Below are 15,171 nucleotides of genomic sequence, written 5' to 3'. Positions count from 1 at the left end.
GCGGGGAGCCGCCATTTTTAAATCCCCGCTGCTTCGAACCCCGTGTAGCGCGGCTACACGGGGCTCGAACTAGGTAGTTCGGACTAGGGTGCCTATTCCGAACTACCGGTACACCTCGTTTCACGAGGAGTAACGGTAGTTCGGAATAGGACCCTAGTCCGAACTACCTAGTTCGAGCCCCGTGTAGCCGCGCTACACGGGGTTCGAAGCAGCGGGGATTTAAAAATGGCGGCTCCCCGCTTATGCTAATGAAGCCCGGGAAATTCAAATCCCGGGCTTCATTAGCAAGTGCGGTATGCATACATTACCCCGCTAGTTCGAACTAGCGGGGTAGTGTAGACATACCCTTACACAGTCACAACTCCAGGCATCCAAGAGTTGGAGACGTCATCACGGATGGACAGGGAACTTCCCCTGAGGCAGCCTCTCTGTTAAGATGCAATCCACACTAGGAAGATGTCTGAGGCGCCCTGCTTTAGACTGTCAATCTTTTCTCAAGTGTCCATGGGTGATGGATTGCCCCGGGGCTAATGCAAGCCCCTCTTCCCTACTGAGAAATTGCAGCATGGCTGGTTGACTTTAGCCTTGGTCTTCATGGCCAGAAAGAGGTGCCACCTTGTGGAGGTTCTCTGTCCAACGATCGACTGCACTCCATGGTATCTCCAAAGCGCGTGTCTACACTGCAGCGCTTAACTTGAAATATGCTAAGCCAATTGAGCTATGTCAATTGTGTATCTTATTTCAGAATAGCTTGTTTCGAAATTGGGAGCGTCTACACAGCACTTATTTCAAAATAGAGAACTGTGCCTCCGACTTCCCTTACTCCTCGTTCCATGAGGGTTACAGGAGTCGGAGTAAGAAGTCCTCCAACATGCCAGGATCTTGACATTATTTTGAAATAACGGCTTGCTGTGTAGATGCGGGCTAAGTTATTTTGAAATAATGTTGCTGTGTGGATGTACCCCAACAGCGGGGCCTGTGGCTCTGTGCTGCGGGTATCTATCCAAACCTCGAGTAGTTCGCACTCACTGTGTGTTGTGGTTCTAAGATGCCGTTTTCTTCTCTTTTTTGTTTCTTATGCTTCGTTCTCCTCTCTTTCCTTTCTGCTTCCTGCTCTCCTCTCCGTGGCCGGCTCCCGCCTGAGCAGGGAAGGCCGGATGGTGGTGTTATCCCTGGTTCTGGGACTCTCGGAACAGGACGACTTTGCCAATATACCTGATCTGCAAACCGCTGGGAACCAGCAGGCGCAGAACTCTCAGGGGGACAAGAGGTATGAGTAAGGGAGAGGACACTTCAGCAGCAGCAGGAGGAGAGAGGACCCGCCGAGGGTCGGAGGAGGCGGGTGGCAGGTCCCATTGCCAGAGAAAGTGGAAGGTGGGAGCAGCAGGAGGAGGGAAATGCCAGGCAGTCCAGGGGCTGGGCACACTGCGGTTTCAGAGCCACGTGGCAGGTCCCCCTCTCTTTCTCTAGCTCCTAGTCCTGGTGTTCATGTCGCTGCTGGCAGGGCGGGGGGGAGGGAGGGAGCACTGGGCCTTGGGCAGAAATGAATTGTCCTCGTCCTCCTTCCTTCCCTTCTGGATCTTCCCTGCCCCATTCACCTCCATGTCTCACCCCCTCTCATCCTCTTCCTGTGGGTGTGGGGGAGCAGGGTGGTGGCCACACGGATTCCTGCCTTGGCGCGTCCTCGCCCTGCTTAGCTAAGGGTGCTGGGAAGCAAAGAGGTGAAGGGAGACAAGAAAAGCGATGGGGGAGGCAGGGCAGGTGAGAAGACCCAGAGAACAAGACACGGGATAAGCAGGGGGACCTCATGGCAAGTCCCCCACTCTCGGTGCGTTATCAGGCGATGTTGGCTGGGGACGTTCTGCAGAGCACCAGGGAATGGCCTCCTGCCAGGGGGCGCCTGGCTTCATTCAGTCCCCGGGGCCCCACACTCTGGAGAACCAACTTCTTCATGGTTGGGATCGCAGCCGCGTAAGTTGCGGGAGCTTTGCCATTGACTTCAGTGGGGCCAAGATTCCCCCCCGTGCATTCACCTAGCTCCGCAGGGGAGGGGAGACGTGGACTGCAGGGGTGGGGCAGGGTCACTGGAGGGGGTCTATATTGCTCTCATGCTGCCCTCCGCACCCAGTCACTGGTGTTTGCACATTAGGCCCAGGGAGGTGACAGCCTCCCCGTTTGTTGCCAAATACACCTCCCAGAATGGCCCCGGCTGCTGCGCTGTGGTCAGAGAAATACCTTTGTGCCCCAGGAGCTCAGGGTTTCTTTCTGGGGCTCAGGTTTCCTTCCCTCTTGCTGCCAGCAGCAGGGCACCAGGGAGGTGTGAAGAAGGAAGGGCTGGTTGCACGCGCATGAGGAGTGTGCTAATTAGCTGGCCGCCTCCTCACCGCTGGCAGGCTGCTGTTCCACCTCTGCAGACCGGCCACTCTCCCAGCCATCAGAGAGCTCCCAAGGAGGAGGGGGCGGTGGGCTGCAATGGGACAAAATGGAGGACAGATGGGGGAAGCCTCTCTGGGTCCTCCTACAGACCAGGCTCCCTCTTCCCCATTGCCCCTTTCCTCAGGCTGCTCCAAGCCCTCTCCCATCCCCAGTGATGCTCCAAAGGCTCTGATTACCGCATGTGCAGACAAAATGGCGCTAGCTCTGGTTTAGCTAGCTTGGTTCGCGAAGCGACGGTAGCGCTGGCTAGTCGCCTGAGTACGTAGCCACACTGGCTGGGCGTCAAGTGGCCGGCACGTGCTGCCACAGCATCACTGCTATCGGTAGCCCCACTGGCTAGATCACAGCTCACTCGCCTGTGTCTCCGCACGCTGCCATCACCCTTCCGCCTGCAGCCTACATCTCCCCCTGAGGGTTAGCCACACAGCCCTGCCTGGACGCTACAAGTCCCGTCCTGGGAAGCACCAGGCTCCGCAGTGAATCTAGAGGCAGATTCATGCTTTTTCCGGCTGCTCCAGCCTCCTGGGCAGGAAGCTGGGGGCAGGCACCCCTCAGAATGTCGCACCCCAATACGTCTTTCCATGACTTAAGCCACGTGGCCGGCAAATTACCAGCCCTTCTGCGGCTCCCCTGCTGGCCTGCGGCTGTCCTCGCGGTGGGAGCAGGGGGCAGAGAGGTGACAGCCACAAGCCCCCATCGTCTGTATGGTTTTGTGCCATCTCACCCCTCTGCTGGGATCAGGAGGGGAGGGGGCCTGACCGGCTGGAGGCAGCGGCCTCAAGCGGCTCCCGGTGTGTGTTAAATTCCATCTCGAGCTGCGTGGAGGTGTGAAGAAGGAAGGAGCCGGTTCCACATGATCAGCGTGTTAATTAGCTGGCGCCGTTCTCACCCGCGCGCTATTTATACCTCGCTGTGGTTATGTTTCACTACATATTTTAGCACTTCCAATTTGATCATCTAATTGCACAGTCTGTCCCCTCTCTGACGCGCTCGGCAGGGGTGGGGTGAGCGTGGCCTCTGAGGCCGCCACGGCCCAGGGAGAGCGTTCCCTGCTGGCACATGTCCATTCCAGGCAGGCTGACCCGGGAGCCCCTCTCCCGCGGGGTGCACAGAATGGAGAGAGCGCCCCCTGCTGATCCCGTTCTATACCTGCCCCCTTGGTCCTAGGAGAATAAATAGCCTGCCCCCCCTGCATCCTCCTCCTGAGCTGGTGAGAGCACCCCCTGCCCATGCTAGGCACGCAGGCCCCTCCTCCACAGCCTGAGGACTCGTCAATCCATTCATCTATTTGTTTAAGGCAGGGGTGGGGAACCTCAGCCCCGGGGGCTGCACTGGGCCCCCAGCTTGCCAGGATCCATCCCCTGAGGCTCGGGGCTCCCCCCAGCATTGGGGAGCCCGTGCTGCTGCTCCAGCCCCTTACCCCACCATCACCCCGTGGGGCTGGAGGGCACAAAATCTACTAGCCTGCCCCGCCCCCAGCTCTGGTGTGTGAGAGGGGCGCGTGGAGAGTGTCTTTTCCTTCTCCTTCTCAGTGGTTTTCGGGTCAGTGGTTTTCGGGTTGGGTTTTTTTGCTTCTCACTTGAGTGCGGCCTGCGACTGATTTTTCTGTGGGTCAGCAGCCCGTGACCCAAAAAAGGTTCCCACCCCTGATTTGAGGAAAGGTTTCCATTACCAGGCATGTCTAGTCGTCCCAGCAGACAAAGATGGACCCGTGGGGGAAGGCGTGTAGGAAAGCAACTCTGCAGTGGACACTCATCCCCGAGTGTGTGTGTGAGAGAGAGACAGAGAGTGTGTGTTTGTGTGTGAGTGTGTGTGTGAGAGAGAGAGAGTGTGTGTGTGGGATGAGTGTGTGTGTGTGGGATGAGAGAGTGTGTGGGATGAGAGAGTGTGTGTGTGTGTGTGAGAGAGAGAGTGTGTGAGTGTGTGTGTGTGAGAGAGAGAGAGAGACAGAGTGTGTGTGTGTGTGTGAGAGAGAGTGTGTGTGTGGGTGAGAGAGTGTGTGTGTGAGAGAGACAGAGAGTGTGTGTGTGTGTGTGTGTGTGTGTGTGGGATGAGAAAGTGTGTGTGTGTGAGAGAGTGTGTAGGATGAGAGTGTGTATGTGTGACAGAGAGAGTGTGTGTGTGTGAGAGAGAGAGTGTGTGTTTGTGTGAGAGAGAGAGTGAGTATGTGGGGGGGGAGAGAGTGTGTGTGTGTGTGAGAGAGAGAGAGAGAGAGAGAGAGAGAAAGTATGTGTGAGTGTTTGTGTGAGAGTGTGTGAATGTGTGTAAATCTCAAAGACAATTTTCCGCTGACCCTGAGCAGTCCTGTGGTTGTGCTTAGGTTCTCCTCAGCAGTGTAGCAGGCCCCACTCTTGGCCTTACACTGTGGCCCGTAATGGAAACCTTTTGCTGGACTTGACTTCCACTTGGCACACAGCCGCTCGGTGCTTGCAGTCACCCAGCCTGAGCCCAGAGGTGTAGACGGGTGATTCCAGCCGAAGCCTCCTGCCCTGCCTTGACCCTAAGCAGCCTACCCTGGATGCTCAGTCTCAGCAGAGGACGAGGTCCATTCGGTGCCCCGCTCTATTACCCAGATCATCCCCAGCGGCCAGTTCTCAGCACTGTTAAGCAGCAAGGGCCAGTGAGTTTGGGGTGCCCAGGCCTACAAAAGGACTCAGTTCAGAGACACCCCCTCCTCCCCAGCCACTCCCGCCAGCCCTGGGCCTTTGCTGCAGGCTCCTGTAGGCACAGGCAGTTGCTCTTAGCCTGCAATGGTAGTTAGCAAGCAGGGGGGCATGCGGCTGGCCTCGTGTGCAAAGGGGGAAGGAAGCGGCACCTTCACATCCCGCTGGAATAGGGCATCGTCTCCCTGCTAGGAAGGATCACCTTGGACCTAATAGCAACCCTGTCATTCATGAAAACAATGAGCTGCAGAGGGGACTTTGGGGAGAGGTGAGTGGGCCCTGTCTAGGCAACCTGGAACCCTGGCCGCTTGGGCTAGTCTCACCTCCCCTGAGCAGTGGAGGGATGGGATGGGGTTTTCTCAGGAGCTGAACTTCTTGGGGAGGGGATCAAACTGTCCATGCCCTGCAACTTCCTCTTTCTCATCTCCCACCCCCTCACTGCCTCTCTGTATTCCCCCTCTGATAGGCCCAGGCATCTCCTGCCATTCTCAGCCTCTTGGGCCCTCACCTCACAGCCTGTCTCCTCCCACGTCTCTGTAATGACTCCATTTTGCCCACCCTTCATGCTCCCCTTTCCATGCCCTCCTAACTCGTCTTCTCTTCTCCCCATATTCCGTCAGCCTGACATCAGTCTTGGGCAAGATAATGGAGCGGCTGACAGGACTAGATTAATAAAGGACTAAAGGAGGGTAATATAATTCATGCCAGTCAACATGGGCTGATGGAAAATAGAGCTTGTCATCCTAACTTGATATCTTTTTTTGAGGAGATTACAAGTTTGGCGGATAAATGGAATAGGGCTGGTGTAACAGGCTTACAGCTCTGTAAAGCATTTGATTTGGTACCACATGGCAGATTAAAATAACAGAGTATAAAATTAACAGGGCACATATTCAGTGGATTAAAAGGTGACTCACTGATAGATCTCAAAGTGTAATTGTCTTTGAAAGGTGATGGTCGGGGGGTGTTTCTGGTGGGGTCCCGCAAGGATTGATTCTTGGCTCTGTGCTGTTAAACATTTTTATGAAAATACAATCCTGGTTGATAAAGTTTGCAGGTGACACATGTTGGGAGAGCGGTAGATAATGAAGAGGTGTCTGGTACAGATTGCTCTGTATCACTGAGGGCAAGCAGACACTATGGCTGTGTCTACACTGGCATGAATTTCCGGAAATGCTTAAAACGGAATACTATTCCGTTTTCAGTTTTTCCGGAAAAGGAGCGTCTACATTGGCAGGCTGCTTTTCCGGAAAAGCCCTTTTTCCAGAAAAGCGTCTGTGGCCAATGTAGATGCGCTTTTCCGGAAAAGACTACTGAGCTGTCTACACTGGTCCTTTTCCGGAACAGTGTTCCGGAATAAGGACTTATGCCCGAGCGGGAGCAGAATAGTTTTTCCGGAATAGCGGCTGATTTTGTACAGTAGAGCATCATTGCTTTTCCGGAAATTCAAGGGCCAGTGTAGACAGCTCGCAGCTTAATCCGGAAAAGTGGCTGCTTTTCCGGAATAAGTGGCCCAGTGTAGACACAGCCTATGGCTATGTCTACACTCATGGCTTCTTGCGCAAGAACATCTTGCGCAAGGGTTCTTATGCAAGAAGTCTTGCGCAAGAAAACGTCCACACTGCCATGTGCATGATGTGCTTTTGCGCAAGAGCTCCCTTGGCAGTGTGGATGCTTTCTTGTGCAAGAAATCTCCGACGGCCATTTTAGCCATAGGGCTTTCTTGCGCAAGAAACCCCTGCCGAGCGTCCACACTGTCCTCTTGCACAAGAGGGCTTACACCTGTTAAAAAGAGCGTAGCTCTTGTGCAAGAAGCCCTCTCTTACCACGCCGTACTGTCAATTTCCTTGTGCAAGAGCGGGCGGGCAGTGTAGACGCTCTGCGGATTCTTGCACAAGAACGGCCATACTTGCGCAAGAAGCCGCGAGTGTAGACATAGCCTAGGTGTTTTACTATGTGTACAGCTAGGAACAAAGGACGTGGGCCATGCTTGCAGGAAGTGGGGCTCTATCCGGGGAAGCAGCGAGTTTGTATCAGGCAGGATAATCAGCTGGAGCTCCCAGTGCAATGCTGAACCCAGTAGAGTTTGTGCAATCCATGAATGCATAAACAGGAATCCTGAGTAGGAGCAGAAACAGGCCCGTGGGAGAGGGGGGAAGAGGGTAGTTGTCCTCGGGCCCTTAGATTCAAAAGAGCCCGGGATTCCCAGCCGCCGCTACCACAGGATGTTATAAATTGCAGAGGGTTCAGAGAAGGGCTATGAGAATGAGGAAAAGATTAGAAACGGTGCCTTCCAGGCCTCGACTCCAGAAGCGCAATCTGTTAGTTGGACAGAGAAAAGGGTAAGGAGAGATTCCATGACAGTCTACGAGAACCTGCACGGGAAAGAAATATTTAATAACAGGTTCTTCGGTCTGTCTGGGAAAGATAGAGCGTGGCCCAATGGTGGAAGCTGAAGCTGGACCAATTGAGACTGAGCTTACAGCATAACATTTTGAGAGCGGGGGCATTTGGCGAGTGGCACAGTGTACGCAGGGGCCTAGGGGATTTTTCAGCCCTGAGGATCTTAAAGCAAGATGGGATTTTTTTTGGTCAAAGTTCTGCTCTCCGATTTACTTTGGGGGCAGTTCTGTGATCGCGCTGGTCTTTTCTGGCCTTAGAATTGAGGACAATGATTGCTCCATGTTCCCCCCACTTCCTTCCAGCTCCCACCTCCTGCTCCCCCCCCACCACATCCTCACCTTTTGCCCTGTTCCCCCAATCCCTATGTCCTGTTCTCCCTCACACTCCACCTCCCTCCCTGTGCCTCCTAGCCCAGCGACTGCTCCCCAAAAAAACTCCTTGCCCCTCCAGCCTTGGTGGGAGATAGGTGGATATAGCCAGTGGTGGTCGGCATGGTGGGAGGGATGGGTGCTGAAAGCCCCCTGAAGACCCGGTCTCTTTCTGTCTCCCATTACCCCCCATCCCAGCACTCCTGTCCACGGTGGCCATGCGGTGTACCACATTGTAATGTCTCCTCCTTTCCCTTTTCTCTGCTTCTTCTTTCCAGCCCTGCTGCTGCTGCTGCTGCTCAGCCCTGTCCCCCCTGTCAGCCCTGGTGGTGCCAATCCAGTGGCTAGTCCTGTCAGTGTGGTGGTTTCATTTTGTTTACTAACCTCTCTCTGTCTCCTCTCCCCTCACTCTTCCTCCCCGTTTTCCGTTCCCTCAGGAGGCAGGCCAGGCCCTGTGGCGGAAGACGCTGCTCTTCTCTTGTCTCTCTCTCGCTCTCTCTTGCTGTTCTGTGAGCGTTGCCGGTGCTAACCATTTCCCAGATAGCTTTGCAGCTGTGTCGTGGGGCCGGGGTTGACAGAATACCTCTGAATTGTTCACACCTCCAGCTGTCAATCTCTCTCGCTCGCTCGCTCTTTGTTTTTAACATGACTTTACCTCTCCAGCTGTTTCAGTCTTTCTTCAGCGGTGTGCGTGTCACTCTGTCTGCGAGTGTCTCTGTGTATCTGGATTGCTGTGTGTGTCACTCAGCGTGTCATTGCGTTTAGGCCTATGTGTGTGCGTATGTGTTTCCGCCTGTTTCTGTGTGCCTCAGTGTGTCTAGAGCGGGTTGTGAGTGTATCAGTGTGCCTGGATCTGTGTGTGTGAGACACTGTGTGTGGGTGCCCCTAGACTGATGTGTTGCTCTGTCTGTGAGTGTCAGTAGGTATCTTGTGTCTGAATCTGTGCGTGTCTTTGAGGGGTTTGTGTGTTTTGGGGTCTCTGCGTGTGGGGGGGGTGCCCCATGTGTCTCTGTGTGTATTTCCCTGCATGTCAGTGTCTCTGCGTGTGTCTCTCTGGAGTGTGTCTCACTGTCCCAATGTGCCTGCGTCTCTCTTTTTCCATGTACATGCAGCCGCATGTGGGCCTGTGTCTCCCCTCCGTGCTTTTTCCAGTGTTCTGCTCCCTATCAACTGCTGGGCCCTCTCCCCTTGGATCTCTCCTTCCTCCCAGTCCTACCTACATCACCCCCTTTTGCAGCATCTGTGCCGGGGCTGCTGCAGCCGCATCCCCCAGCACTGCTGTTCGCTGCACCTAGCGACCCAGCGGCAGTCACAGAAAGGCCATTGGGTTGCTAGACCAGGGCGAGCATAGCTGAGCCCACCCATGTGTGTCTGTGAATGAACACCATGCCGGGGGGGCCTGGATGTCTCAGGCTGGGGAGCCGGTGCCGTCACTGCAGTCAGGACGGGGGAGGGGAACCAGTGACGGCCTCTCCTTTGTCTCTTTATGGGATAGGTTCATCCCTGCTAGGCTCTCAGGCTGGATCTGGCTTCCTAGATGTCAATGGTAGATGCCCTGGATGACCCAGCCCTGCTCCCTGTGCTGTGTGATTCCACCCAGCTCACAAATAGGGACAAGAAGACTCCCAGTCTGGACTTGGCTCCTGGGAGGGAGGGACAATCCTTCGGCTTGTGTGCTTTGTCCAGCTCTGAGGGCAGGAAGAGGGAGATGTGGGAAGGGGGGGAGGCAGCGGGAGAGGAAAGGTGGGGGTGGTATTGGCAATCCAGCACTTTAGAAAGAGGCCTCCTGGACCGACTGGGATCAGACCCTTCCCAGGCATGGGCAGAGGAGTCATGGACGGGGCGGTGGGGAGGGGGGTAGTGAGGTCCTGCTGACAGGCAATGCGCGAGGCCTGTCTGCATGTGGGAGGCCCTCAGTCACTGTCCGGGTGCTGCAGCTCACATGGCAGGGTGCTGAGCAGAGGAGCCATAGCCAGGCAGTTTTCCCCAGCACCATCAATGAGAGCCGCCAACACACCAGGAATTGCAATGGGAGGTCACATGGGGGTGTTGGGGGTTGCCACAGCATTGCTGCCGGATTACACACCACAGGGGGGGGCTGCCGGGACCTGGCTGCTGGGTCACAGGCCCTAGTGGGGCTGCCGGGACCTGGCTGCTGGGTCACAGGCCCTAGTGGGGCTGCCGGGACCTGGCTGCTGGGTCACAGGCCCTAGTGGGGTTGCCGGGACCTGGCTGCTGGGTCACAGGCCGTAGGGGGGCTGGACTGGTTTGGAGTCACCGCTGCAGTGCGGCTGCCCTTCTGCTGGCCTGTCAGTGCTGGGGGAGTCTGCCCCTTTGTCACTGGCCTGCAGAGCTGACGTCCTGTGCCACCCGGCACTCAGGTTCCCCAGGGTGCTCGCCATGTGCTGGGGCTGGCAGACAACGCTTCTGGTTAGCTGCCTGGTTGGGCGCGGCAGCGGGTGTGTTCGCAGAGGTTAATGGGCCTGAGAGGCAGGGGAGGGTGTCAGCAGAAAGAAGCCGACACAATAGCTGGCTCGGCCTCCACCGCTCCCTGTCGAAGACAGGAGGCCTGCAGTGCCAGGGAGTGGAACCCTGGTTCCTACTGAAAGACTGGGGACCTCCATCTGTAGGGCCAGAGCAAGACGGAGGCCAGGACCAATGGGATCCGCATCAGGCTGAGGGCAAGCGTGCGGGGGAGATGGGTGGGTGCCTATCAGAGGGGCATGCCTGGTTCCAACTGTCCTGAGTCCGATGGGTGAGCGGTCTGAGGGGAACTCTCAGGGCCCAGCGTGTGAGGAGTCACCCAGTGATGTCAGGGATACCCTGGGATGTCTCAGGTGGTGCTGAGGGAGATCTCTTGGCATCAGGATACATCCGTGTTGGAGGGCAGCTGGAGCTCCATTGGCACGGCCTGACCCACGGCTTGGACCTGGCACCCTGCCCCCGTCGCTTACATACTGCTCCTCTTTCCCCAGGTTACCGTCCGGAGGCAAGATGGTGAACACGGCCCCTGTGCCGGGGCAGACTCAGCACGATGAGTCTGACCGCAAAACGGAGCCTCGCTCGTCCGTCTCGGACCTGGTGAACTCCTTGACTAGTGAGATGCTGATGGTGAGTGCAGGCCGGAGCCCTTGTGCCTCTCACATGGAGATACACCCCATCCCATCCTCCCCTCCCTCTCCTGCACTGTGCTGAGAGAAGCGGGGCCTGGTGTAGCTGGGAGCTCCCCCACCGCCAGCACGGCTAACCCGTTTCGGCAGCCTCGCTCCATCGCCACTGGCAACCAGTCGCCATGGGTCCCGTTACGCCCTCGGGGAACTTGAAGCCTCTGGGGCTTGGCAGGGCGTTTTAGGCCCTTGTTTCAGGGGTTGGGGTTGAGACATTCATTGAAGGCTACCAAACCCGGCAGAGACGACGGGCAAGTTGCTCGAGGCTCCTGCTGTGCTCTGAGCTATTTCCGAAGTGTTCTAGACTTTCGCTTTGGGGGCAAAGAGCAGGTGGTTCCAGACTCCTGCTCCCTTCAGGGATCGAGGACACATTTTAGACTCACAACTTTGTGGCTGGTGGGCTGATTGTTCTAGGCTCCTGAGACGTTGCTGAGATGTTCTAGGCTCCCTGTTCCTTTGGGGACGATGGGTAGGTCATTCGCGGCTCGCATTTGGCTGGGGAATCTCCACTGGGATATGCCCAAGCTGCCGTCCCTTCCAGGGCTGGAGCGGAGACATGGCTGAGTGGGGGTTCAGGCCAGCCCTTGCTCTGTGTATCTATTTCCCCTGACAGGCCCCCCCAGTCAGGCAGCAGACCACCCGGAGCCTATCCCAGCCATATGCCTAGTGGTGATAATGGAGCCCGAGACAGGGTTGGTCAGGCTCATTCATCTCCCGGAGAGCTCTCTGTTCTTTTGTGAGGGCCGAGCAAATTCCTGGTGGCCCGCATGGGGCACCCCCTTGTCACACATGGCCAGTGTGTCGGATCAGTAACTGTGACTCTCACGCTGCTCCTTGCCATGGGAGGCCGGGATGCAGCTGATGTGGCTGAGTGTGTTCTGGCGCCTGCCTGGGGTAGATGAAGTGAGTCAGAAACCCTTCCCCAGAGCTCTGTGCTGAATCCAGAGTGAGGCAGGATGGGGAAGAGGGAGATCCCAAGCATCTTGGGAAGGCTGAGGGGACCTCTGCTCTAGAGCAGGCAGGAAGGCAGGGGGAAGAGCGGGAGGCACCACTCCGAATGGAGGTTGCTACATCTGTTTATTGGGGAGCAGTTGCTTTTGGGAGGGGGTTTATTTGCCATCACTGCTGATGGAGCCAATGACATGCCAAAACCACTCGGTGTCTCGCTTGCCCTTGCCGTGCATTCAACAGTCACAAGGTTCGGCCACTGGACTCAGAAATCCTCCCCCTAAATCACGAGATTAGCTACAGAAATCACGAGGTTTCAAAGTGCTGCAGTTGAGGTTCTTTCCATCCCTTGTCTGGCTTTGGAGCATTCAGGGGGTCCCGGCTTTCAGCCTTTCCTGTGCCCCCGGGAGGGCAGGAGACTTGCTTTGTGTTTTAAGTGAAAGCTGAAGGCCCTGACTCCAGGGGTGGGAGAAATACTCCAGGAGACTCGCTGAAGTGTGCAACCCTGAGACTGGGGGAGTCGCAAGCAGCCCAGGCGGACGGAGAGGGGGCTGACCTTAGAGACGGGGGCAGGAAAGAAGGGCTCTCGGGAAGATACCAGCCGTTTGCGGGGAGGAGAATCTGGAGTAGGGATGTTTAGTGAAGGGCCCGGGGAGAGGCTGGGGATGGGGGTGAGACAGGACCCCAGACCGAGGGACTTGCAGTGCCAGAGTATTCCCGTCACGGAGCCGCCTGCGGGGACGTGACAGCAAGCATGGGAACCTCCCTGCTGAGGCTGTGCTGAGCCGAGAGGAGCGGTGAGGATGGCCGTGCAGGGCGAGAACAGGGCCTGATCCCAAAGCCACAGAAGAGTTGGGACAAGAAAGGGCTGGGGGAGCAAGGCTCTGGAGAGTTCGGACCAGAAGGGGAGGCAGCGTACGGAGAGGAAGGCAGGTGCTGGCCTGAGACCCCGGTGATCTGCGTTCAGTTCCTAGCTCTGCCAGAGGCCTTGGTCACTCTCTCAGTCTCTCTGGGTCACCGCTTGCCTCCCTGTGCCTCAGGACTGGTTAGACTGTAAATCGCTTAGAGCTGGGACGGGGGGGTGCGTACAGTGCCCAGCACAATGGGTCCCCAATTTCAGCAGGGGCAGGGACTGTCGCTTGCTGTCGGTGCAGTGCCTGGCACCCTAGGGCCCTGGTCTCAGTTGCCACAAGGGAGCTGTGGAGGGGAGGCGGCAGTGCGGTGAGGATGAGTTGCAGGCGTCAGGCTGACTGTCCAGGGCCGTTTGTCGACAGTGGAGCTGTGAAGCAGCGGGGCAGGAGGCGGAAGGGCAGCCAGGCAAGGGCATGGAGGCCGGAGTTCAGGGGGAGTCCAGTTCTGTGCCTGTGGGACTCAGTGGGGCTTTTCTGCCTGCGTTTGGGGGGCGGGCAGGATCAGAGGGGCATCCAGCCCACAGTGCCCTGCTCCGGTGGGAATCCTGCCCCTCTGGCTCTTTCCCTGTGGGACCTGGGGCTGAGTGCCCCCTGGGGCTGGGTGCCAAAGAGAGAGGGGCCCAAACCCAGGTCTAGACACCTGGACCCCACTGTGAACTTCCCCTTGGGGTGATCTGTACAGGGGCAGCGCCCCACCCTCGCTGGGCCACCCTTCGAGTCAGTGGGTTCGGGATCAGGGTGGCAGGGATGGCCCTGGCCCAGCAGGGCACAGACGCTACCCACCCCCCATGCCCCTGCACCATCCCATGCTCACGAACTGGCTTGTCTCTCTGCGGGATGCTCTGTCTCTCCTGATGGGCATTGTGGCAGCGTGCGGCGCCCCCTTGTGGCATAGCTAGGAAGAGCAGAGCCAGCCGCCGAGCACCTGCACGCCCTTCGGGCCCCGTCCAGGGGATACGGGAGCAGAGGGAAGGACAGGCTGGCTGCTCCCCACCCCTGTTGCATGGCCGGGGCTTGGGAGTCAGGCTCCTTGGCCCCGGCAGCCAGAGACTCCAGCGCCTGGGCCTGGAGCAGGCAGGGGAAGGGGACGAGCTGGGTGCGCCAGTCCCGGCTCCGTCCCTCGGTCTCATGTGCATGCGGATAGAGGCCGGCCACAGGGAGGAGCCTGCCCCTTGTCCAGTTACCCTTGGGAACATCCCTGCTGAGATGTAGCTGGTGGGGGGTGGGGGAAGCTGCTCGACTGGGCCATGTAGCTGGGCCCACCCAGGGGAATGAGATGTCACCTCCTGCTGTCGGGGGAAAAGCTCCAGCAGGCAGCCAGGGACCTGAGTCCCACCTCCCTCAAGCTTGGCAGGGCGGGTGTTTCCCTCCGGCTAGTGCTGCTGCCGGAGCCCTCGCTCACATGGCCCAGTCCAGCCACCCCGCCTGGCTCCAGGACAGGCAGCTCAGCTTCCCTGGCAGGCTCAGGCGGGGGGTGGAGGGGAGCCAGGCGGCAGGGCAGGGAACTGACCGCACGGTCTAGGGAATGGATACGCTTCCCCCTAAAGGCCGGGGAGCAGCGGTGGGGGCATCACCCCACACACAGATGGCCGTGGCCCACACACATGCAGCAGTGCCCACACACAGCCCAGAGAATTACACACAGCACAGAGCCCTGCTGCAGCCACCCAGCCAGGCCAATGCACATACACCCTGGCCTGGGCACAGTCACATGTGTCCTAGCCGTGCACCCGCAGCCCTGCTCCCCTATGCTCTGGCTGCCTGTGTACCAGCTCACCCACATGCACAAACCTGGTGGAGGCCGCTGGGACCAGCAAAGAGCCTCTACTTGGCCCCCCCTCTGACTCCCTAGTGCTGGACAGGGCCTGGCTCGTGTTAAACACGCAGGTGGAGTCAGAGGCAGGAGCTAAGGAACTACTGGGCCCCCACCAAGCACACTTGCCCTGGGGGAAGATGCCACCCAAACCTCACAGGCCATGCCAGAGCCCTGAGCGGCAGCCTGCATCTCCCGCCTTACCCCGGCCCCATGCTCAGGCCTGCTCTGGAGCACAGTAAGGGACAGAGCCCAGCGCCAGCCCTAACCCCTAGAGCCCCCCACCCCTCTACCATCCCCCAGCACCAGCCGCTGACTTCAGAGCCCCCTGCACCCAATCCCCCCCCAGTGCCAGCCCCCCATGCCAAACGCCTCAGTGCCTCTAACCTGATCCTCCTCGCCTCCATATTGATAAAGGCCGGGACGCTCGTGGCTGCAAAGGCTCCACTCCCTGGTCCCGAA

At 57.8% G+C, this 15,171-nt stretch overlaps 1 protein-coding gene across 4 annotated transcripts in view; it reads left to right on the top strand.

The window, feature by feature from the left end:
• The window catches only part of SYT7 (synaptotagmin 7), a 164,906-nt gene that overhangs the window by 112,655 nt on the left and 37,080 nt on the right, over positions 1 to 15,171 (top strand). For 2 of the 4 annotated variants that reach the window (XM_075928449.2, XM_075928452.2), the window contains 2 exons: positions 1,148 to 1,270; positions 10,846 to 10,981. In XM_075928449.2, coding sequence (XP_075784564.1) covers positions 1,148 to 1,270; positions 10,846 to 10,981 — 259 coding nt within the window. The remainder of the gene's footprint in view (positions 1 to 1,147; positions 1,271 to 10,845; positions 10,982 to 15,171) is intronic. The other 2 variants (XM_075928453.2, XM_075928454.2) reach the window with 1 other exon arrangement.

The sequence above is a fragment of the Pelodiscus sinensis genome, chromosome 5, assembly GCF_052426305.1.
Source record: "Pelodiscus sinensis isolate ZL-2025 chromosome 5, ASM5242630v1, whole genome shotgun sequence".
In the NCBI taxonomy this organism is placed as follows: domain Eukaryota; kingdom Metazoa; phylum Chordata; order Testudines; family Trionychidae; genus Pelodiscus; species Pelodiscus sinensis.
Note: the sequence above shows the minus strand (reverse complement) of the source record. Positions and strands in the feature narration are given on the sequence as shown.